The 24,875-nt window shown below is 36.2% G+C and overlaps 2 protein-coding genes across 6 annotated transcripts in view; one reads left to right on the top strand and one right to left on the bottom strand.

Moving 5' to 3' along the window:
- Positions 1-24,875, top strand: part of MACROD2 (mono-ADP ribosylhydrolase 2) — a 1,992,245-nt gene that overhangs the window by 277,031 nt on the left and 1,690,339 nt on the right. The window lies entirely within an intron of this gene.
- FLRT3 (fibronectin leucine rich transmembrane protein 3) lies at positions 4,595-18,181 on the bottom strand. Of its 3 annotated transcripts, XM_060120607.1 has the most exons (4): positions 17,992-18,181; positions 9,649-9,852; positions 9,094-9,305; positions 4,595-8,092 (listed from the first exon to the last, which is right to left on the bottom strand). In XM_060120607.1, exon 4 carries the CDS (start codon positions 8,047-8,049, stop codon positions 6,100-6,102), a length of 1,950 nt encoding a protein of 649 aa, XP_059976590.1. In that variant the 5' UTR covers positions 8,050-8,092; positions 9,094-9,305; positions 9,649-9,852; positions 17,992-18,181; the 3' UTR covers positions 4,595-6,099. The 3 variants fall into 3 exon arrangements, with proteins under 3 accessions (XP_059976590.1, XP_059976589.1, XP_059976591.1); XM_060120606.1 differs by lacking the exon at positions 9,094-9,305; XM_060120608.1 differs by lacking the exons at positions 9,094-9,305; positions 9,649-9,852.

The following is a 24,875-nucleotide window of genomic DNA, read 5'->3' on the forward strand; positions in this document are numbered from 1 at the left end:
CCCCTGTGGCTGCATACTTCCTTTTGAAGCCTCTTAAAAAAGAAAAAAAAAAACCTTTCAAGATAGCCCTAAAATTTATTTTGAATCTCATTTTACCCATATAGTATAAAAATGAGATGGTGGGTAGGAAGTGGGAGGGGTCTAGAATGTGATTTGCTTACCCTGGAATTCTATGATACTTGTGGAAAAGCCTGGTAAAAATTTGCACGGGTGGGTAGAAATACTTCTTCAGAAATACTTTGAGATAAAGTTAGATTTAAATCTGTTTTGATGTTCAAAGAATAGAGAAATGTTAATTTGGTTATTCTAGTTCTTTTTCTTTCATCCGTTCAGAATGTCTATACTATTTAGAACAGAGGTTTCCACCGGCCTCTCATGACCAACATCCTTTTAAACTGTGATCGTCTGCTAGAATCCTAGGTGCAATGCCCTCCTCTGCTCTCCTTTTCTTCTTTGTGTCTCTTTCCATCTGAGGTTTTGACCTCCTCTCTGGCCCATATCCTAACTGCTTCCACTGAGCCCATTTCAGTCCTTTACTTTTGGGTTCCAGCTTCCCATGCTACTCACATTTCTCTTAGCATTCTTTCCACCACCTTGAATTAAATGACATCTGTTCCCTGAGGATGACACCTTCCCTGTTACGTGTTGCATCTCTTACTGTCACGATTTGATGCAACTAGGGAAGGGGAGGGGTCTGTAATAGAGGTAGGGAGTTTCAAAAAATTTTTCCCTTCCCCTGAAAAACCTCTTCTTGACTTTGGTTTTTCACCACTATTCAAAATCCTTTCTTTTGAAATTCTTATTTTACATTGACATCGTCTAATTCCATCATCTTCTTCCTCTTCTTCATCTCTGGGACATTTCCCCATCTTCCTTAGGGCTTGTCTTATAAGCCTTACCTGCATACCAATCCTTTCCATCTCTCGGAGTGATTGTGTCCTCCTCACTGGTGACTCTTCCAAAACTGCAGCTTCTCAGCCTTTAACTTCAGTCATCTTAGAGTCACAGCCATGACTTGGACCACACCTCTTGTGCATCTCAATTTCCTTCACTTCTGTTAAATATGCTCCCTGTCCTCATTGTAGATTCCTAACTCTATCTCATTCCTGAGGTCAGTAAATATCCTTCCTGGCATTCACTTCTTTTTTATTTCTCTTGATCCTCGACATGACCGACCAAGCAAGATCCCTTCACCTCCAAACTTCTTAAAGAGTAGACTTAATCATTGTTTCTGCTTTCTTTATCTATCATTATCCTGCCAACATCACACAGGCTTTTTGCCTCCTTACTCTGTTGACACTGCTTCAAAATCCCTGATGGTCTCCTCTTTTTTCATAATTAGTTTCCTCTTCCAAGTCTATCTTCCTGACTACCTTTTTGACATCCTCCTTTAAAAAATGTTTCTAGTTCCTTGATTTCATTATATTTTCTTCTCAAAATGATCTTTCCCCTTTGTGACTCCGGTTTTTTTGTTTGTTCATTTTTGTATTCCTCTTCCCTCTTCTGTCCCTACAAAGCGTAGGCATTCCTTTGTCTCTTTTCTCTCTTTCTCTGCTCGCATTCTGATGGTGATCTCATCCATCCTCTCAACTTTAATAATAAGCTGTTAGATGTGGATTCCCTTCCTTGATGCCGAAGATCTGTCCTCACACCCTCATTTCCAACTTCCTGGTAGACATTTCCAGAGGGGTAACGTAAAAGTACTTTAAACCTACAGTGATTATAATTTATCATCTAAATTCAGTCACTATGGAAGGCAAAGACGGAACTACTAATAATCAGCCAGTGTAAACCTGTACTGTGCATATGGTCACCTATTCAAACTCATTATATACAAAATACTCTGACATTTGCTTTTCCAGTATTTTCCATCATTATTAATTGCCTCACCAACATTTTACTTACTCAGGCTGAGAATTATCTTCAATTTTTATTCTTTCTTCAGTTTCCAATTCCTAGAAATTCTACCTTTCCTGTATCTTTTGAATTACACCTTTTTTAAAAACCCTATTTCACTGTTCAGGCTCTTATTTCCTCTTGCCTGGAATACTGCATAGATGTCTAACTTGTCTTCTTACTCCCAGTTTCTCCTTCTTTATCCTTTATGCAATATTCTTTATTTCTACAAAATGTCCCTAAAGTATTGATTATTTATGCACCTGCTTAACAACCATTGCCAAAGAATATCATGAAGACTTCTCAGCTTGGAATTTAACGCACTTAACACAATATAACAAAGCCTGACATTAAAAAAATGTGTCCAGCTTTATCTCCTTCATGGACCCTGTGTTTCAGCTGACTATTGGCCTTTCCACAAACACCTCCTAAATCAGTGGTACTCAACCTCAGCAGAAACACCTTTGGAATTAAAAGTATATAAATATTCAAACTTAACCTGGGAGATTTAAATTTAGCAGGTCTGGTTTGCGGCCTGGTTAAATTAATAAAGAGCCTCCCCAAGTGATCCTGACCAAAGCCAGCATCGAGAAGCACTGCGACTGTTTTCCAACCTCCATGACTTTGTTCACCGTTTTCTCTCCATGGCCAGTATCTGTTTTTCTTGCTTTCTCCTTAAATACCTTCCTATCTTTCAATACCAGCCCTAGTTTTGTTTTACCTCCTTCATGAGGTCTTCCTTGATCCATCCAGATAGATGTAATTATTTTGTCTGTACTGCAGTCACAGTATAACTTTCACTAGATTATTTGTTTAATGCCTTACAACCCCTAGACAGCATGCTTTCTTGAAGGCAAAGCTCCTACTATTTTATAATATAGAAACCACTCAGTAAAGGTCATTGGCTGTTGAGAGTTTTTTTGTAAAGAACTTTGAAGTTCTTAAGAAAGTGATTGATAACCATGAGTTTTGGGTTTTTTTGCTAATTTACTCAATAGTCCAAAAGCATAAAGTACAATAGTTTTAATTCCAACACTATGCTAAATTAAGATTTGCTAATCATGCTAACTAGGAGAAAGGAATTAGAATTGTAAATGCCACTACTGTTTTCAGGGGCAGATGAACTAATCTTAAAGTGAATTCAGTGGTGGATTGGTTCCTTTTTAACACCCACACTTCAGGTGCTTTAAAGCACTCGGGTCTCTTCGGACTCCTCATGAAAACTGTCATGTTGGCATGTACCTATAAAATGTGCTTTACTCAGAAAACGTGGTTAGCAAAGCAGAGTTTTTTACTAGTCCCTTTGGCGCAGGGGAATACTTTTAATAAATAGGCCTCACTGAAAGAACAAAGTGTTGTTCTTAATAGGGAACGAGAGTGTAAGTGCAGTGATTTAATGCAGTTACAAGTGCCTGCATCCAAAAACAATTTTTGATTTTTGTCAAATGTTCAGCAGGGGAGTGATTTTTCCCTCAATTTTTTGGTAGCTTCCCCATTGTATTCTTGTTAAATATATAAGCTGCATATTCAGAATTGAATTTTTTTTCCTACATTTTTCTTTGTTAGTACCTGATCAGTAAAATTTGTGAATATTTAGCTTGGGATAGATGTATATGTCTCCATAATTAATTTAGTGTCCCTTAAGGTGGAGATTTGTGTTTTGTCATTTATTGAAAGTATATATATATATTTCAGCAAAGTATTTGGATTTCATAGCAAGCCTAGGTAAAAGAATAAACTTTTACCCTCTCAGTGCTTTCTCTATTTGCTAGTGTAAAACATATTTCTGATTTATCCCAGGTAAAATAATTAAAATGCATGTATCAGAACACATAAAATTTTCTGTGCTCATGAAAGGTATACTAACTGGAAAATAGTCCTGGCTTTTGACTTTTTATAAACTCACAGATTTATAGGGACTTTATGGAACCATCCAACCCTTTCCCTGACTTCTGGCAGAGCTTGTAGCTAAACTACTCAAAACCTGTGGAAGCAAAATCAAACTTCCTTCAGAAAATGTTCCCTGTATCCGGTGTTAATCACATTTTCTTTGCTAAGTTATCCCTAGAAAACAACTGTCCTTAACAGGAAGTCAAAAGAGAAAGTATTGAGAAACATTTGAAGATGGCAAGTGAATAAATGAGGTTTCATAGGCAGTTGGAGATATTTGTTAGCAGAGTAGTAGAAGCAGCGATATGTAACAAACCACTGGGAACACATGGCTTACTCTGCTTGACCATAATAGTAGTAACTTGTATTTTGTTGAACATTGTACAGTTTCCAAGCACATTGTCTCATTTAATCCTCACAACAACCCTGTGAGGTGGGTGGTATTAATAGCCCCATTGTATAGATAAGGAAACTAAGCTAAGGAGAGTAAATGGTTTGTTTTCGCATACCTAGTAAGTGGTAAATCTGAGATATCAGATCCTCCGATGCCAACTCATACTACCAAAAAGCTATTTTAAAAAATATTAATTTTTCAAAAACCACCTTAAAATATCAGCCAGGACAACAGTAGCACTGTACAAAGACTGAAAGGTCACAAAACCACTTCTGAAGTTTTCTGTAAGAGTATTCCAAAAGACTGTTAGGATATTCGTTTATGCATGAAACGCTGAACCCTTAAGTAAAATGATACACAAGCTCAAGATATTGCTATTTTTTAATTTGTAGCCAACATTTATTTTTATGCCTAGAAAAATACAGGGGGGTACTTAGGACTAATGTGCTGGGCAGTTTGCTACTTTAGTGATAGTAACATAATCCCGAAAAAGCAAGCACAATTATTTTGTCCTTTCTTTTGTTTTATTCAGCAATAAGACCACAATTTTTCATATTTAAGGAAGTATGAAAAATTTGTCGAGTTTTAAAAGCTGAATACATGTAGCGTTGGATCAAGGCACATACAAGACTGGCCAAAGGGCGTACAATGCACTTTGGTTTTTTGTTGGAAAAAAAAAAATCATGGCAACAGAAAAGTGATGAGGTTTTTAAACAAGTAATAGCTCACAATTCAGTAGGAAGCTGGAAAGAAATGTTACATTACAAGTTAATTATGTAATATCTGGAAAACTGTGACAGTAATGGGCAGTATTCTTGATCATTGTGAACGTAAATTGAACGTTTATGTGCAGTGTTAAAATGTTTCACATAAACCAGATCTAAGTTTATTTTCTAGTATTTATTTTTCTTTTAAATTCTCATTTAAAGTACTACTTTCTCTTCATTGCTGAGGGGAATTGCTTATGGTTATGCTACCTTTTTAATGTGTGTAAGGTTTTTTTTGACATCCTTTATGATAAAAACATCATAAACATGAACAATTGTGTCTTTAGAGTTGACTTTTCAAAAATCAGGATGGTATAGGCAAAACCAGAATGCAATTCTGAGATTTGTGTTCATTACGCTATGCGAGTCTAAGTTTTCATGTTTTCCTAAGTACAGATTTCCCCCTAACCTGGAAGCACGCTTACATTATTGTTTTTGTGAAGTCCTTTATTCTCAAAGCTTTGTTAACAAGGCATTAACAACAGCAGACTTCACACTCCTTTTATGCCAGCTGATGGATTCAGTTCAGAAGATATGTTTACTTTCTTAAGGATATCTAATTTGCTTAGGATAAAAATGGAGTTATGCAGCAAGTCTGATATTGCCCATTACTTCACATATTTTGATTATTGAATACCACTGGAATACAAATTTAATAATTGGAACATTATTTCATAACTACCTTTTGAAATTTAATTTTTCTCATTCAGCCAGTTTTTTTTTTACATTTTATTAATACCAAAGTGAAAAATGGCCTGTGCTTATACTACAAGGATCTCATGTGAACGCAGTTCTGATTGTTCAACACAGCAAGAAAATTCACTTTCACAGTCAACAAGTCATCTTACTCAGTAGAACACAAAGTAAATGATTTATAACTTCAATATTTTCAAGGAAAATACAGTACAAATTACTAAAAAGTACTAAAATATAGAATTGTGTTCAGGCTTCTCCGCTACATCAATCGCAGCAGTAACCTGAAATTTGAAACTTTTAATAAAAAGTTCTTAAATATAAATTATATGGCAAATGTACAGTACATTGCTTTTCTCAGTCTCTTTTTCCAGTGTTTTACGGTAGAACAGGGTTCCTACCATCACCTCCCTTAGGTTTAAAAAAACCAAAACACAGTATGCTGCGAGTCCTCCAGCATCATGAGTGTGAGTGATCTGAGTCTGGAATACCGCTGTCTCTGTAGCTTCGGTTACTGCTACTTTCACTGTGATTGTTTTTGTACAGATTCATTCCGTTAGGAGGAAATATGGTGTGTATTACAAATTCCTCCTTTGAGATGGGTTCATTGCTTATCGGTAGCATCTGAAAAGAAGTCTCCCTGATTTCCAGGATGGAGTTGTCCTTCTTGGTGCCAGCTTCCGCATAGTCATCCTTTCTTCTCTTCCCTTTGCTGTATGCACAGTTCCTTGAGAAGAGTGACCCATTCCTATGAACATACCAGCACACTAAAGCAAGAAGGGCTATGGTCACCAGGGCCACAGCCCCACCAATGATGGCAGCCAATGGTAAATTGGGGTTTTTATAAGGTTCTTTCTTTTGCTCTCGATTAAGGGTGGTTGTAGGGTTGTACATTCGAAGGGGTGCGGTTTCAGTCTCAATACAAACAGGAGTTTCATCAAATAGGTAGAGGTTACTGGTTTCCATGGGAACCATGCAGACTCGATAGGGCGAATCAGGCTCCAGGGCTGTGACCAAATATTCACTGCGTTCTCCTGTTACAATTGTTTCCGTTATAGATCCAAACGCTGGGCTGTGACCCAGTTTGAGCCAGCTGAGTCTTAAAGCAGTCATAGGTAGGACAAGTTTCCAAGAGATATGAATTGTGTCAGAGGTGACAGCTTTCACAGTAATGATAATTGTTTTTCTTGCTGGGTGCCCCGTGGTTCGCTGATCCTTAGTGAGTTTGGGGTTCTTCATGTCTGGTTGTTTGGTCACTGGAGCTGGCCACTGTCCTTGAGCAGGATGCACTGTGTTGGGTGTTGCAGTGGTTGTCTGAATGGTGCTTACAACTGTGCTGTCCTTACAATCAAACAGTTCCACATTGAGGTCCTTGATAGCCATTCCCCGAACCTTTTCAGGGGCTTGGCACATGAGCCCACGCACATTGACCTTCACAGGTAGTGATTGTAACCAGTCACGCACCCATTTCATCTTGCACCCACAATACCACGGATTGTTGCGAAGAATCAATTGGGTTATGTTGTCCAAATCATCAAAGATACCCTGAGGTAAATTACTTAGGTTGTTATTGGACATATCAAGTCGATACAGCTGCCTTAGATAAGAAAAAGCATTTGGGGGCACCCGATTGATATGGTTATCTTGAAGATAAAGCTTCCTCAGGTTTGTGCCTGGAAGGTTTACTGGTGCAGCAGTCAGGGAATTCCGTACCAGTGACAGTTCCGTTAAGTTGACTAGGTTGAAGAAAACTTTATCACCTAAACCGTGGTTGTTCAGCAGGTTTCCATCCAAAACCAGGCGTTTTAGGCTAGTGAGACCTTGAAGAGATGGTGATGAGATGGTGGATATGCGATTATCATCCAAGCGGAGTTCTTCTATAGTCCTGGGCAAACCCCAGGGGATTGTGCTCAGATGATTACGGGACAGGAAAAGCAGCCGGAGATAGTTACTGTCTCGGAATGCCCCCTCTTCAATGCTAACAGCTGAGACGGAGTTATCATCTAAATGTAATTCTTCCAGATAGGGGATTTTTGAAAGTGAATCATAAGTGATAGTCCTTATATTATTTTCTTGCAGATGTAGCTCTTTTACATACTTTGGTAGGTTGGTAGGAAATTCATCTAAACTGTTGTGATATAGGTATATTCTTTCTACTTTCAGCAAGTTTTTCAAATCTGAAGGAATCCCAGCATTATTTATTTGGTTGTTCTGAAGGTAGAGAGTTGTAGCATCCTCTGGTATTCCTGCTGGAATGGATGTCAGAAAGCGATCATTACAGTAAATGAAACCGGCATCACAGCGGCACACAGATGGACAGGATTTAGCCATAACTGATAGTGGTGCCACCTGGAGGAACAGCCCAATTTTAGCCCCGATGAGGAAGATGCTCCAGGCTGGGCTGATCATGGTCAGCAGTGTTGAGGTCTTTACACAAGGTAGTTTCAGAGCCCTAAAATGGAGTGAGTTAAAAAAAAAAAAAAAAAAGAAAATCATCAGGCCAGCGTATTTAAAATGGTATTCAAAATAGATGTGGAAACTGCAACATCTATAATCACTTTTATTAGTTAATTTTTTTTTTTTGCATGCTTAGGTTTTATTGCTAGCTAACAATGAACACAATCATATAATCTTTTTACCTTAAATGTTTCTGGTATTAAGTCCCAAATCTATCTGACTTTGAAATGTTAAATATAATTAGTTTTATTGAATATTCTAAAGCATTTTCATAATACTTTATATCAGTTTTGTAGCCAGTCATTGATCAAGCTAGTCAGATTTCTAATTTTTTCTTAATATTCATAATGAATTGACACATATGAATATGATTTGTTATATTTAAAGATAATAATGTTACTGTTCTTAAGAGCAAAAATTTTATATCTGCTTTCTATTAGGTAGACTGCACAACTGTAGAAATGTGTAGTCAAAAAAATCTATTCTCTTACTATTCAGGAATAGTTACAAATCTCTTGAGATCCTGAATCCCAGTAAAGCCAAGTGTTTGCTTTGATTATTGATGTTATTTTTCTTTGATTATTAATATTAAACATGTGAGATAGGTATTTCTAGCAAGAAAATCAGAAGGAATCTTTTTCATTTACTTTAGGGAAGGAAAGACATACAGCTAATACATCTAGCTAATCTAAGTGGAAAATTCCATTTCATGTTAAACTAGCTCTTTCTTTCTCCCGTTTTATTGTATGTTTTGTACTACATGGTTTAATGGCTTTATGAACATTTTTCATTACATTCTATCTCATAACATGTTTTCACAATGCATTTATCTTTCTTCAAGTTCTAATCTAAAATATTATTCAACATTCTCCATGGCTGGAGAATTATAGATTTGTACTGATCTATTGTGTAATATAATTTCTTCAGCACCTTTAGGTATTAATTAGCCTTTATAATTTCAGGCATGAAAATAAAATACTTTAATATTTTTCCTACCTTATTGAACGATGTGGGTAAATTTTGCGTGAGTGAAAATCCAATGCGCATATATTATTTTCCTGGTGAGGGGCTGGGACTTATAAACTCTTGTTTAGTCCTTGGAAATATTCTTCAGTGTTTATTCAAGTAATCCTATGCCGCACACACCTCCAGATCAGGCTTGCTGTTGTCAATGAACATTCCAGCTGCGGTTCAGCATGGTGGGCAAGCTTATTAAAGTGGGGACCAGAAACAATTCAGTTTCCTGTTACTATGTAGAACACATGGTTTCCTATGTATTTTTTTTTTCTTTCTTATAGAGTTTCTGTGTGAAGGTTCCTTTTGTGTAGCTTAATTCCCTTAGTGGAAACTGCTCTCTTTGAAATTCTTATTGGCTCTTCTGTGCAATGTGGTCAGAGATAGTAACTTCAGATCCTCATGAAGAAAGCCATTCATGATGCTAAGACCTGTATAGTAATAGGTTTTTCAGGCAGTTACCCCCCACCTTTATTCCCATCCAGTATTATCCAAGTATAAACTTTGTACAGTAGCTACATCCTGAGGTGTGATTACCTGCTGTGAAATAGCTATTTCCAGCTTTTGCTTCTTGCTGCTTTCTCAGAATAGCTGGTGCAGTCACAGGTTATGAAAGAACAGGTATTCTTTCAAGAGGTAAAAAAAACTTAATTCAAATATTCTTCATGGGAAAAAAAAAGGAAGCATACTAGATTTCCTTTATGTTTCTGTTCCTTGAAATACACTGGGTCTGAGCATCTCCTGTGAAAGTAAAATGTTTTAATGAACTATTAACAATGAACGTTAACACACTAGAGAAATTTCCTAGAAATTTAACTTCACTTCTTTCTTCAAGCAACACATCTTTTGTCATACTAGTTGTTGCAAAGGGATAAGATGACCTCTTTGTCTTTTACTTCCCGTTTATATAAATAAAGTGGAAACCAAAGTTGAGATTGTCACCAAATAGATAATTTCAGTTGTTAACTGATTGTTCAACAAATCAGAAGCAAAGCTTCATTCAAGAGGCAGTAAGCCCCTTCCATGGATTTTGAATTCAGGTCAGGCCAATCTTTAAAAGTTCACTTTTAAATCTTAGATATAAAATTATAAAATGTTTAAAAAGAAGAAAACAAGTACACGTCAAAGAGGTGAACAAAGACATAACAAGGATTTTTGACAGAAATGCCATGGTAACGTTTTAGACATTTCTGAACATAGTTTTCAAAGTCATACAATCTACAATTTAAAGAGTTGAAAAGGGTTTGCTTTAGAAGCGTTTCTTTTGATTTGCTCAGTGCCCTGTTTAATTCTTCCTGTAGGCCTCAATTTTCCCAATTGCAGAATGTGGACACTATGACCTTCCTCCTTAGAGGTGTTTTTAAGGGCTAGTTGATGATCTTGAAACTCTAGTTACTCAGGTATTGTTGGCCAAAAGGCAGCACAGAAGTTCAAGTCATAGTATTTTTTTCAGGAGAATACAATTTTTAGCAAACTGAACTTGAGAAACTGTATTTGGGACAGAAAGGAAGCTATTTCAATGTCTCCTTGTAATGACTGTTAGGAAAGCATATCAAAAGCTGACAAGGCATTTCTCTCTAGGTTCAAACAGGAACATGCCAATTTCCAATGACTGTCTTTTTCACTTCTGAAAGGGCTTAAGGCTTTACCAAAGAGACTCATGATTTTAATGATGACTGCTTTGTTCATTATCTAATATGCATGACGATTTTTTGGGGTGGACAGGGGAGGTGGGTAGGATCAGTATCTGTTATGCAAGGTCACCCACTCAGGGGCTTTCTATACAAGTATGGTTCATTACGGTATCATGGAAATATTTGACCCTGAAAGTAGAAGCAATTTGCTTCTCCCCCAGTAATTACCTAGCATCCAACAAGGATAGCATCTGTTCCAGAATTCAAACAGTACTGAAAGTGAATTTTAAATAAGGCCAAAATTTGTGTTTCTGGTTCTCTTTGAAAGTTCGATTTCTTTTAGTTTGTCACCAGATATCAACACTAATAGACTGCATTAACAGAAGGAAACTGAAAAAAAATTACAGATACATTTAATTTATTATTTAGGCAACTTGCAATAAAAATAGGAGTTAGCAGATGGATAAAGTAGTCTCTAGTGAATATTGCAAAGTGCCCACAAAGGAAAGTTTAAGTGATTTATTGTTTAATGTGAGGTTTTACACTGATGCCTTTAGGGTTTTGCTCATTATTGTTGAATTTCAGTGGAGTATTTTCTTGAAAACTGTTACTTTCTTGGTATGTGAAAATGGAAAAGCAAGCTGTGAAGTTATAATTACAATGTTACTTTAAAAAGTATCTTCTGTAAATGTTTTCTAAGCTTGAAAATTATTCAACATATAAAGTAATTTGGTAAATTTAAGAAAAAAATTAAAGCCATTTAAAAAACAGTTACTTTTGTTGAACTGCATTAAAAACTAATCAAAACCATTATAAAAATCACAGGTGAGAACCTGCTTAAAATGTTGCCAATAGCTGGCCATTTCTCATACACCAGGACATACTCTAAAGTTGAAAAGATTAATCTGACGAATGGGAATTTAAAAATTGTTGGTCAGCCTAGAGTATGTGCAAGGTGATGATCATAATGATAACCAGAGCTAAAGCTTGTAGCTGAGCTGTATTTCACCAGTTCAAGCTCCAAGAATATGTATTGATTTTCACATTTTTAACCCAGAGAAAGAAAAAATATTCTAAATTGGTGTGAAAAGAAGGAAGATGAATTTGTTTATTTTTCTGTTTTACATTTGTGAAACTGCTTCCTCTGCTCTATTTGATATGCAAACTCACATTGCCATTAATACAATAGTGGTAATAATGTGGGATTAACAGAAAGCCTGAAATCTCATTAAATTCTTGGAAAATGCCATTCTTTTCTCCCCAGACTGCATTAAAATAAAAGGCAAAAATATAAAGCATGTTTCTCTGGAGAGAAGGATACTCTTTGAAAAATGAATCTTCCTTCACAAGTTCTTACTCCCTTTACTTAAGCTCAAACAGTTCAATGCATGCTTGATTGTGTTTTATATCTCATATTTTATATCTTCTCCTGACCTTTTATATTAAAAAACTATAGTGCTAAAGAGTTTTGTTTTATTTTGCATATTAGAGGCTGTAATGGTCTCTCCATCTAAAATAGGTGATCCTGCCCCCATGCTTAGACTTCCCTCTTTCTGAGCTGGCTCTACATGTTCACGCACATAAAGACATTGTAGTCGAATGTGACTGATGAAAAGAAAAATGATCCCCACTGGCATGGACACTGTGGCCTGGTTTCCACAACATTGACTTCAGAGGCTTTATGTCTGCATAGGCTTGAAAGAGGCCATTACTTCTGAACAAAAAGGAATCGATCTTTTAGAAAAATATTGTTAATGGGGTAACTTGGGGGAAAACATAAATGGAGCCCTGGTTATTTAAAGGAATGTTTAAATTTTTTTTTAAATTGTATCATTGCTTCAGTATCTAGTCTGTAGAACTGTAGCAAAAAGAAGAAAAACATAATCGCCTCACTGGTAAATCAGAGTTTTAATATGGATTTTCCTATTCAGTTTATCTTTATAAATAAATTTGTGGATTTTTAAAAATGCATTTATAATGTAATCACGTCTGCAAGAAGCCTCCAGTTGATTTCCATGATCTACTTAAAAGAATGTAAATAGATAAAGATGCTATCATTTTGAGGTAGTTTAAGGAAACTAACATAATTGAAGAAGTTATATCTGAATAGAAAACTGGCATTTAAATAAAGTCAAGAACTTGAGGTAATCTACATGTTTATATGATTCCTTTTTTGCTACTACAATATTTTGGAGGTGGGAATGTTTGAGATGACAAGGTATTTCTCATGTTTTGATCACTTAGATTAAGATTATATGTTGATAGTGCTAACTTCCTAAATCCTTTATTTGCTCCCTTTGATTTAAATTGACTTTGATTTGAAATCATTGCTCATTTAAAAAAAATCTTAAATCGAGTATAGAGTTTTGAGATTTTCGTTTCTTTTTAATGCTTTGCCTCACATCAGGGTCTCTTAACTCTCTGGGAAACTTTTAAAAATATTAAATCTAAAAGTAGAAAGGCATGTAGAACTCTTAATCAAAGTTAATTGCATTATTATTTTGAGTAAAACCTTGAGATTGAAGAAGACGTATGCTTACTCAAATTTATCCAAGTCTGTGAATACTTCTAGGTAAACTGGAATTTATACAATCATAATTTGGAGTATTAGGAAAGTAATTTATTCATGAAGGTTTAAATTGCTGCTAGAAAGCTCAACAAAATGATCAACCTATGAATGCTAAGTCTTTGTAATGACAAATGGTATTTCAAATAAACTACGTGTATGGTTAAACTGAAAAACTGGAGTACATCAGGTTAGTTGACAGTGACAGCAAAATGCTTTCTAAGCAGCCTGTCTGGTAGTTAAATTTTCCACGATCATCAGATTTCAGGAAAGTTCCAATTCTTTTGTTTAATGCCAGGCAAGCAGAAGGACCTCTAACTCTCCTCTTGAGAGTCATGAAGTCTGAAGGGTTTGCTGAGAGGCAGAGAAGCAAGTGTGCCTTTTCTTACGTAGTTTTATCCAGACTATTTTCTGGCCTGTAAGGTTTGTTTCATTTATGCAAGTAGGGGATGAAAGTTCCAAAGCCAAGTATTTTTACTTTCTCCTTTTATGTTACTGGTTCTTTTCCCCAATAGGTTTGTGATAAATGAATCTAATTCTGCTTCATTTGTTTTGGCTTATAAAGTTAAACTGAGCATCCTTAAAAGAAAAAGGCAAACTGGGATGTTATCTTTCATCATAGTGAAAGCTGCTTCCTTTATGATATTAAGCCAGACTAAACAAGTTAGAAAACCATGGCTTATAAGAATGAATAAGATATTAATTTAGAGGTTGGTAAAGGTGAGCAGTAGAGAGCTTGGGGCAGGGGACAAGCTTTAAGTTTGCATTGACTTTAAAGCAACTGCAATTAAAACTATGCTTATCTTTGTTAAACCACATTTTCCCACTGCAAACTTGAAATGCTGTGAGTACAATTTGGTTGATATGCTTTAAATTTCTAATATTCAAGTTTCCATACTCTAGTAGAACAAATATTTGGGTCTACTGTGTGCCAAGCACTGGGCTGGATGATAACATCCATAATCATAAAAAACACCTTGTTTTTTTCATGTCAGAGTTGAGTGTTATTGATTTAAACCAAATGAAGAGGAAGAAAATCATCAACACATAAACTGATCAATCCACAGTCCAGTGGCACACTTTAAAAATGGTATTTAACCAAATGTGGTCTCTGGGTTTTCTTTTCAAAGTTGCCACGGTAACTTGTGCACGTGAAAAGTGAAAGAATAAAGAACAAAAGCTGTCATTGTCTCATCAAGAGAGAGCAATTTCTCCTTTCTCTCATTTAAGCAGACTAATACCTGGAGAGAGCTTTTTATACATTCCTGACACTTGATTTGGGGGCTAGGAAAAGAGATTATGCATATGTTAAACAAATGCAACTTTAGCTGCTGCTTAGATTACATTTCGTTCTTTTTTACTTAAAATCTGTTTTCTCTGGTGTTCTTGTCAACAGACAAGTCAAAGTCTTGAAACCTGCTCTCCTATGCAATATAAACATGGCTTTCAGACTGATTTTTAGTGTGATGTTTTACCAAATTTAGCGATGTTGATCTGCGTTCTGAAACTGGAAAATGCTTTCTGAAATGTATATTCCTATTTCGGTTCTTAAGCGGCAGAAGGCTTTTTGCAGAAGACATTTACAAACCATCTCTTTGATGGAAATTTGTTTGTTGACTTGTGATAAGTTTTTGAAATGGTGGAATGTTAGAAAGAGTCGAGAAAAGGCCCTTTTTATGCTCTGAAGAGAAAAATGCACTTTGGAGAATTAATACTGCTTAGAGATTTACTGTAGAGTTTTTGCCCGCTGGGGGGTGGTACACTCTACCAGAACACTGCTTTCAGAAGCCCTAAGTCAGATGTTGGCTGCAGCCAGCCAGTTTTCCTCTGGTTTAATTACAACAAAGCCTCCCGTTGAGAAGAACAGTAAAGGCCTCTGGGGCAAAAGGTGGGGGTAGGAGGCAAGGGGGACTGAGGAGAAAAGGAGGGAAGAAGTTACAGGCTCTGAAAAATTTACTGAATCTTATTTCCCTCGTTGACTTCATTTATAGTGGTCTTCATTTGACTGTCAACAATTATTTATAATACTATTAAGATAAACTGGTTGAATAAAAGAATATTTAAGGGGGTTTAATCAAAAATTTTAAGTTAGTCTTGGATCTTGGCATTAAACACATTCTTTGTTGTGTAGCCCACCCACCTTAAAAATAGGGGGAAAAGTTAAGATCCACTGAAATGGCAGTTTTAAACCAATTTTTTTTTCTAATGACCAGATTTAATTTAATATTGGTTTGAACATTTGGCATATCTAGAATAAAAACATAAAGTAACATTTATATAACATTAATACAAGGCAAGTTCTCTGCTACTGATTTTTGTAGGGTTTAAAATTGTTCAAAATAATTCAGAAAGAGGAGGAAGCCCTAGTGTGTGTGGCCAAGAAAAGCAGAGACAAATCTCTCTGCAGTGCACTTGCATGTTTAAAGATGAAAATTGTATTTTTCATCAGGAGACAGAGTGTCCCTTAGGGTCTTGTGTCCCTAGGCAGGAGGTGCTGAATGTAATTGGAGTTTCTATTTGATTGGGCAATATAGTCTAGAGAAGAAACTGGGGTAAAGATAATTAATAGCTTGCTAACAAAGTCTGACAGCCACAAGATTTCACCCAAATTTATTTCACACCGCTTCATTTAGCTCTGAAAAAGTTTTGATGGAATTGGAGGCTCCTTAATTAACACTTGAAAACAAAAGAAACATACCTTCTATTTTACTGCCACATTCAGTTATGACTAATTTTCTTACTGTTTTTCTTCTTTTTGTAAAAACTTTACTTGCTACCCAGTTATATACTCCACAGACGTTAATGTTTAGGAAGTGTTTAATTGGGTATTTTGAACCTAACCATAATTGAGTTAAAATGGGGGGGGATGAAAAGCCCAATTAATAACTGATAGTATTATACGGCCTAATTAATAACTCACAGTATTATACACAATATTAGTGAATTCATTATGTTTATTCATTCAATAATATCTTTTCTGATCCTTGGACTAGATATATTTTTGGCAGTGCTCTATTTAAAAGAGAAATCAGATGTGCTTTTCCTACTTAAATACATGCAATCATGTTTTTGTAACGCTGTTTTTTATTTCAGGCTAATATATGTATGTGTTTGTGTATGTGTGTGTATATGTTGTGTATATACATACATATATCTGCAAACTAAGTGGCATATCTGATTTAATCTTCTTATAGATTAAAACCTGGCATATTATTATTAATATTGGTAGTAGCGGTAATATTAATATTTTGTAGTACTTTTAAAAGGTTCATTTCTTTCTTTACTCATTTCAAGAGAGATGGGTATCTGTCATCTGTCACTTTGGGGCAGGCATAAGTGGTCCTATCTGAAAACAGACAAATTCATTCTTTATGTTTATGCTGGTCAGGATATTCCTATGTTGTCGGGGATAAATGAAAGACATCGCTACAACTGAAGTACTTTTCTAGTGGCTTTATTCATGTAGTTTCCTGCTATAACGAAGGAGCATATGTGTGCATTTTAGAGCAGATAGATTTATTAAGAAAATTTAAAATAGTTAATTGTTAAAACCATTGGAGAATTTGGTTCCATGATTGGCACATATCAAGGCTTTTTAAAAATCTTTTAAATCCTCAATAAATAAATAACAATCAAACCCCCAGATGTTGAGAAAATATAGGCCTGTTGTACTTTTTACCTCTATGCAACCATTTTGTTTCAGATCTAATTCACTGAAAAAAATTTTTCTTGAGAAGATACATTTAACTACTTTTGGAAAGCTTTGTTGTATAAAAATATTTCTTTCAATATAAGATTTTCCCATTATAAGTTGCAAGTGAATGGATACTCTGCACATCCCACTTGATGAGGGCTCTACTCATTTTTTACCCCCTGCCACACTGAAATCCCTGCATACATCAGGCTTAACTTCCAGGCTGAGCTTTGTTAGTTTTTCTGAGTAGACTTTGCCAATTACTATGCTAGTCACATACTACATTTGCCCAAGCAATGGATTTTGGCGTTCTTCTGGAGAGGGGATATGGTTTGTAAGACAGTCTCCCCCTCCTCGGAGTTGAATCCACTAGTTGAGATTTGCAAGCCTGAAATGCTTGAAACAGCTCTGGCAGGATAGCAGTGCAAGCTTTAAAATCTAGGTGTAGCTGTTAATCCTTCCAGAGGCACATAAGTCTCCAGGAGTAGCTGGGCTAGCTGTGAGCAAGATGTATGCTTTTCATGTACTGCGTACTCATGGGCTGAGGGATTATTGATTTTCTTTCACAGTTGTAAAAGCAGCAATTGGTGATCATACCACACATACAGTACACACCAAGTTAGCAAGACCTTTCGCTTTCCTCTCTGTGAAAAAATCTGCCTCTTTAGCATCTAACATTTAACTTTCCAACTTAATGTTTTCTATAAGGCTCTTTTCAAATAGCAATGACACGAGACAGAAAATAGCCATTAATCGTTAGTTTTCTTTTTTTTTTAATGAAAGAAAGGTTTCAAGAAACTTCTTGCATTTGGCTGTAACAGTCCAGTTTTTCCTTGCTGGCTTGCACGCACATACATTGCTCGTCCTGGTGACAGAGCGAACGTTCGTATTTGGATGCCTCATGATACCAAGTAACTTCTTTCTAGCGAGTAAAACCAAGCAAACTTTCTGGGACAATCATAAGGAAAAACATGGGAAACACTTACCGGGAAGGCGAGAAAAAGCAATCCCATATGTTCTGCCGCTCTAGCTGTAATTCCACTGCCTGGGAATTGGAGTAATAACCCTCCCCCTCTGCCCAGCTCGGCGTCCAGTCCACACAAAGCCAACGGCAGCTGCAGGCTGAGCTGGTCCTGTTCGGATCACGCCTCCACTGAGGAGCGAGCAAGGGACAGCATTCCAGTTTACTGCACAGCCCACCTCCAAGTCTGAAGTTAAAGCTTCACCTCGCAGTGGTTGAAGAAGGGGGTGATGTCATAGGTGGGCAGGACTTCGCCAAGCTCTCGTTCAGTGAGGTAACTGGGTGATCAGACAGATTAGCTTTGCCATCGCTAGAGGGAGTGAGAGCAGCCAGAATGAGGCGCTCAGCCTGCCGAGGCCAGGATGCCATTCGGTTGGTAGGCAGCCCTTTGGAATCGCAACCTTTTCTGAAGTTTACTACAACAGGGGAGTGGTAGCAAGCTTATAAAAAATACAAGACTGTTAGAAGGCTATTTATAAGATTACAATAGAAAGACACTGGTTCTTTTTATTTTTAAGCCATCTGTATTAAAAAGAAGTTAAGCAAAATCATATTATTTTCATTTTTGACTGGTTACAATAATGTTATAATTGTGAAGGCTAGTAACCCCAGCAGTGAATATTTATTTGAGAAATGAACAGAAAGCAGGTTCAAATAAATAACTGATTTATTTAAGGGAAGGGAACAGGAATGCGAAAATGTTAAAAAAAAAAAAAAAAGGTAACCAGTTCTTTTTCCTGGAGGTAATAAGTTATTGTTTTATATGTATTTGTTTTAAGAAGTGAAAGTATTTTTCATATACTCCCACTATTTGTCCATCTTCTTTAGAACCTAGTAGATAGTAGATTTTTCGTATTTAAGGCATCCTCCCTAAAATAACGTTTTTGAAAAATTAAATAGAGTATTTTCCTTTTTGATACGTTTTTGCTCTAAACATGGGTTAAGATACAAACATCTTAAGAAGAAAGAAACTGTTCAGGGGTAGTTTTGCTTGTATTTAAGTTATTGTATTTTAATTTATGTATATGAATAAACACTGGACAGTGGAAAACACAGACATTTATAGTGTCTGTGTCTAATTAGCAGAATTATAGACTTTATTTTCAATTATGATTTTCATAGACTGGTTTCTGCTATTCGGTCAACAAATGCTTTAGGCTCATACGTTTTTCACTAAGTGTGTTTCACTTTTTAATATTATTGGGAAGAATTTTGCTTTTATATTTACCTGGAGGGCAATTTCCTTAAACTAATGTTATTTGTTTTATTCTTAGAGGTTCACAGCATTCTCCTTTGTGCTTTTAAAAAGTTTCTGAGTGTTTGTTTCTGAAGGAGGCCAGCTAATTGTCTTTACCAGGAGTATTTGATTATGGTCTCTTCATTAGCTTCATTTAGTTTATCTATTTACATGCTTCTCTGATAGCAGTTTGACCTTCTGAGTTCCTCTCCAAGAATGAATGATATCACAGTAGAAGGTGAACTCTTGGTAAGAGGTATACTGACCCCTATTGTTCTATGATTGCACTTTTATTGGCCTCTGAGGGTGGACCCATTAAATACAGGAGTTTTAGAATTCTAACATCTGTTGAAAAGCCAACTTCTTAGAAATGTTAGGTAGCAAAAGTTGAACTGAGATGCAGCTGCTGGAGTTTTGGAGGAAAGGGAGGTGGGACGAACAGGTAATCTCTCAGTTAAAGGGTGGATTTTCTTCCTGTTACTGCAAAATAAACACATGGATTAAATTGTTTTATGAAAGCATTCTTTCTAGAAGCTATTTTCAGTTGGGAGTTGATTATATTTAAAAAGAACTTTTTGCCTGGCCAAATTCCTATGGGCTTATATCAATATTTAATCAGTTTTGTCTCCATTCAGGCAGACCTTAAACAGAAAAGAAAGATAAATGGACAATTTTGGTTATCAGTATCTAAAAGAAGGTATATTGGCCTGGGAGTTAGGAGTTCTGAGGTTTCCATTCCCTAGCCTGCCATGACTTCATATTATCTGCTCTGGGGTTTGGTTTCACCACATGGCAAATAAAGGCAGCAGGAACTTACTGAATGCCAATTATGTATTGTTGCTTTCTTTCTTTCTTTCTTTTTTTTTTTTTTAAGTTGTGGATTAAAATGTAGAAGAAGGCAAGAGATTATGAAAAATGTGATCTGTACTAGAGGTGCCAACTTTGGAGGCAAACTCTTGAGATAGCTCCTATCAGCCCACCCTGTCCAAAAATATATACTCTTTTGCTGCTTCCATTTGTTTTTGTTTTTGTTCTTGTTTTTACCTCTTGCTCTTATCAGCTATCTGAAATTCTGCCAGTTGGAGGCGAACTTATAATAATATGTACATTTTTTTGCAATAAAATGGACTGCCTCTGAAAAGATTGAGTTACCCTGAGTTAATTCAGATAGCTTTCCTCCTTTGTTACCTAAGGGAGATTACCTACAATAAGGGGATGGCTGTCCTGGTAGGAGGGGAAGGAAGGCAGACAGTTTTCAGTGAGAAGCCCTTTAGGCTGTGATAGGAATGGGGGGCCTGATTCTTACAGCAGAGAGAACTCAGCTCTGAGTGGAGGAACCCACCTGTGTAGACTAATGAACCCACCTGTGTAGACTAATGTTTAAGAGCATGTCCTTCACAGTCTAGCATACCCGGGCTCCATCTTGACTTTGCCACATGACTCTAGACAAATGACTAAATATTTCTGAAATTGTTAGCTCAGTACCTGACTCATAGTAAGCACCAAAGGAATGGTAACTGTCTCTATTAAGATGAGGGCATCTGAGCACTTGAAAAAAGGAGACATTAAGAAGTGGTAGAAGAATGCACAAAGGGAGGTCAGAGAGGACCAGTGACAGATTTTTTCACACTCTTGTTGTTCAATAGCCAGGAAATGAGGGAGGAGGTAGGCAAATAGGATATTTTCTTGTTTAATTTTTTTTTCTGTTGTCTTCATGCATTTCATGGTCCCATGTTCTCAAGATTTAGAACTTAGTTGAGTTCTAGTAGATGTTTTGGATTCAAAAGGCATTTGTCGTTTTTTTGCATTTTGCTCTGTTTTGTGGGCTAGCCTGTGAATCTAACACTGTACATGAGAAAATACATTTCAGAGGGTAAAGAACTGGCCGGAAAATGAACTCCACTAGCATATTCCAATTTTAAAATTCTAAGACTATCTAAACTGGCGATATCAAAGAACTTTGTGTTTTTCTGTTTTTGTGAGAGGGTAAGAGATGCTCCCTGATGGAGGACAGGGGAGGTTGGATTTGGAATCAGGTTTCCCAGGCTTTACTGTTTACTTGTGTATCCAAGTGAAAACAACAACCACCACTAAACCTCTTTTATAAACAAGTCCCAGCTGAAATGGAACAATTTAAATCAGGTCTTCCAACCTGCCTAAACTTAAGCTTCCTCATTCACTCATTCATTGTACACAAATTTGTTAAACTTCCCTGTAAAAGAAGCTAGTAGGACTAGATGACCCCCAGACCACCTCCAATTATGATATTGGAAATTTAATCTTAGAAAGTATTGAAGTTCTCTTAGGTTTTAGAAAGACACATCCTTGATGATTTTTCTTCCCCTCACCACTCTTCCTGAGAATAACGTCTTCAAAGTTGTCTGAGAAACAAACCAACCAACAAAAGCAGCTCAGGCTTTTGGTATATTAAATGCCTTGGGCTTATTATCAGTTGAGAATTTTTTGGTTGCAAGTGATTGAAAGCTCAAGCCTTACTATCTAATCAACAATTGGAAATCTATTGGTTCATGTAACTGAGAAGTTCAAATGTATGGTCTGGCTGGCTTCAGGTAAAGCTTGATATAGTGGCTTAAAGTATGTCAACAAAAAACAGTTTCTCTCTGACTCTGGCTTTTCCAGTGTTGGCAAAGGAGTGTTGGCAGTCTCCTTAGATCATGTACAACGGATCCTTGGCAGCTCCAGGCGTTTCCCTTAGGCAGTGACAGTTCCATGTATCACATTCCCATGTTGCAGTGTTCAGGGGAAGAGAGGTCACCTCCAGAAGCTCCTACACATGCACAGATGTATGATTCACTCTTTCTCATTTGTTTAGTCTGGATCACATGCTCATTCCTGAACCTATTACAGGAAGATGGAGAGATATATTGATGAGCTTAAGCCCCCTGTAAGAGGTGTAGGTAGGGTCAACCCCATTCAGACACACGGCTGAGAATGGAGGCCAGGGTATGATCCGAAGGAAAACTGGACACTGTTAGTTTGAGAAGGAAGGAACGGATGCTGGAGATTAGCTCATTTTTAGAGGATTTGGCATGCTGAAACTTGGGCATGTTTTATAAATTTATAAACTTGAAGCTGCTCTTTTTATTTTCTTTCTTTTATTTTTTTAAGCCAAAGTTTTGTTTAAATTGCCAAAACATCTTTAAAAGATTTTTCTATTTGTAGACCCTCTCAAGTCTAGCCCAGTTTTTTCTGTCAACAGGTAGTGATGCAAGTTAGGGCACATCAGTACTACATCTTAACATGAACCTCTGGGATGTTAATAAAATATAGAGAAAGTACATATTCAGCTATCTGTAATTCTGTGAAGTCAGGCCAGATGCTTAATGCACCAGTTAGAAACTGTACCACATCTTTCTGGACAATTCCAAAGGGTGTTGGAGAAATAATTAGATTATAGCAGGTCATAGATGCCTTAGAATACTGAATGGTTTTAAAAATGCTATATTAAACTGTTCTTCTGATATTTGCCTTTTATTAGTCAACACTTAAAATGTACCTAAAAATAATCACATATCCCTTTTAAGTATATTTCCAAAACATACTGCACTGTGAGATCTGTCATTACAGGACTTGAAACAGAAATCAAAGAGAAAAAATCAGGTTGTTATTTCCCTGCCTGCTTGTCTGCCCACCCTCTGATACACCCTTATTTTCCCCAGCATCCAAGTTAGACTCTTATTACGCTTTTGAGATTGGGATAAAGATGATTTTTTTTTAACTGAGAAAAAAGCACCCCTTTGGCCTCCCAGGAAAGAGAGGAGAAATTGTGGTTCAGAACAGGGTTAGTACCTGGCCACAACTGATGGGCTGAGACAGCTGGCTTGTGCAAAATGGAAAGCCTGCTGATTCCTACTTTCTTCCCTTTTCTCTGCTTTCATGTCTGGCCATGCACATGATGCATGATCCAACTCCAGCTGATGTAGGCCGTGTCCTTGACCCTTTCCCACTCCCTAATGCCCTGTCACCCTTCTCACTTTGTTTTAAAATGCAAAAAGAGACTTTTAAAATGGACCTTGGAAAAAGCAAACTTCGAGCAAGCAGAGAGTGAATTCTCCCTCTGATACTCTGTGTGTGGCCCTGGGAAAAGAACTTCAGTTCTCTGAGCCTCAGTTCTCTCATTTATGAAGATGGAGACATGGGACCCACCTCGTTTTGCTATTATGGACTTCAGTAAAGTGGTGCATTGTAAGAGCCCATTAAATCTGAGAAAGCACTTACCAAGACAAAGCTAAAACTTGTAGATAGTTGCTTTTTATCTTCATAGTGATGAGTAGGGCCAGGATCATTTCAAAAGGCACAATCCACTAATGTTAAATTAAGCTATGTGTTTTAACAGTTTATCTTTGGAAATGAAACAATTTGAGAAATGCTTCTGCTTACTGTCCTGGATGCTCAGACCTTGAGATAACAGTATCTAAGGCTTGTTCTGAGACTTAATTACAAATCAAAGGACAAATTCCTTATTCTTGAAAATGATTAGTATAAAGCATAGCTTTGGAGGAATGGCTTACAGTTATTAAGAGCAGATCAATATATGTCTGATCATTGAGATATGTATTTACTAGATATCATACAAGTGGATTGCTCCAAAGCCACATGATTCTATCTACATAGCTTGCTGTTAATCTCAGCCAAAGTTGTCATCACTTGCAAACCATCTTATTGTTTCACTGTTTCTGGAGTATTGGTGCTAATTTTAGGTACACAAATAGACTTTCTGAGAGGAAGATTTCCTGAAATTGTTGTCAGACTTATCTTATTTCCAAACCAGCTCTGTATTCTCCTTGTATTTGAGATTAACTCTTTTAGGATTGCTATTTCAGTGCAGTCCAGATTACTTAGGTACATAAACATGTTTAATGTTGAAAGAAACATGTTTAAAGTAGAATCAAAAACTGTTTTATATTATATCTGTTTATAAATGACTATGGAAACCGTCCCTCATTGGTACTTCTGGGAGAAGCAGATGTACTACAATTAGTACTTTTCCCTTAAAAACTGGCATGTATTGATTACTGCAAGATTTTTTAAGGGATAAATTATTATCGGTTGATTAGATTTGGACTAAGCGAATGTTTCGCAATACCATCTAGTCCAAATAAAAATAGTTAAAAATTATCATGGGAAATTCTTTAAAATATAAATCTATTTAAATTTCCTGACTGTGATTTATGACAAATATGTTATAGATAGATTAAAGTATGTCTGTAGTCCCCTCTGCTTCACTTCCTTCATATTCTAAGTGATTAACCTTAAATTTGGGGAATTTAAAAGCATTTTATAATTCTTTCATTAGTTAAACTTTCGTTCCTTTTGTTTGATATTTAAAATGTATTAGTGCTACAAATTTACAAATACTTCACTAGGTTTCATATGTGTTTAAAAATTAAGATCTAGACTTGACAAGTTTTATTAAAAGTGCACAAATATTGCCAATATTTATTTATGTTTTAATGAGCTTTTATTCTTAATAAATTTTTTTTAATGAGGATAGAATTGAAATATGGTTAACAAAGTGTTACTTTTAAAAATGAGTAATTTTTGTTTGGGAGGAAGCTTTTTGGTAGTTTAATTCTCATGTTTACATAGAA

This window comes from Mesoplodon densirostris, chromosome 16 (genome assembly GCF_025265405.1).
Source record: "Mesoplodon densirostris isolate mMesDen1 chromosome 16, mMesDen1 primary haplotype, whole genome shotgun sequence".
Classification (NCBI taxonomy): Eukaryota; Metazoa; Chordata; class Mammalia; order Artiodactyla; family Ziphiidae; genus Mesoplodon; species Mesoplodon densirostris.

Bases quoted from the DNA above. Each gene is read 5' to 3' on its own strand.
- FLRT3 (XM_060120608.1), bottom strand. From the start codon at position 8,049: ATGATCAGCCCAGCCTGGAGCATCTTCCTCATCGGGGCTAAAATTGGG.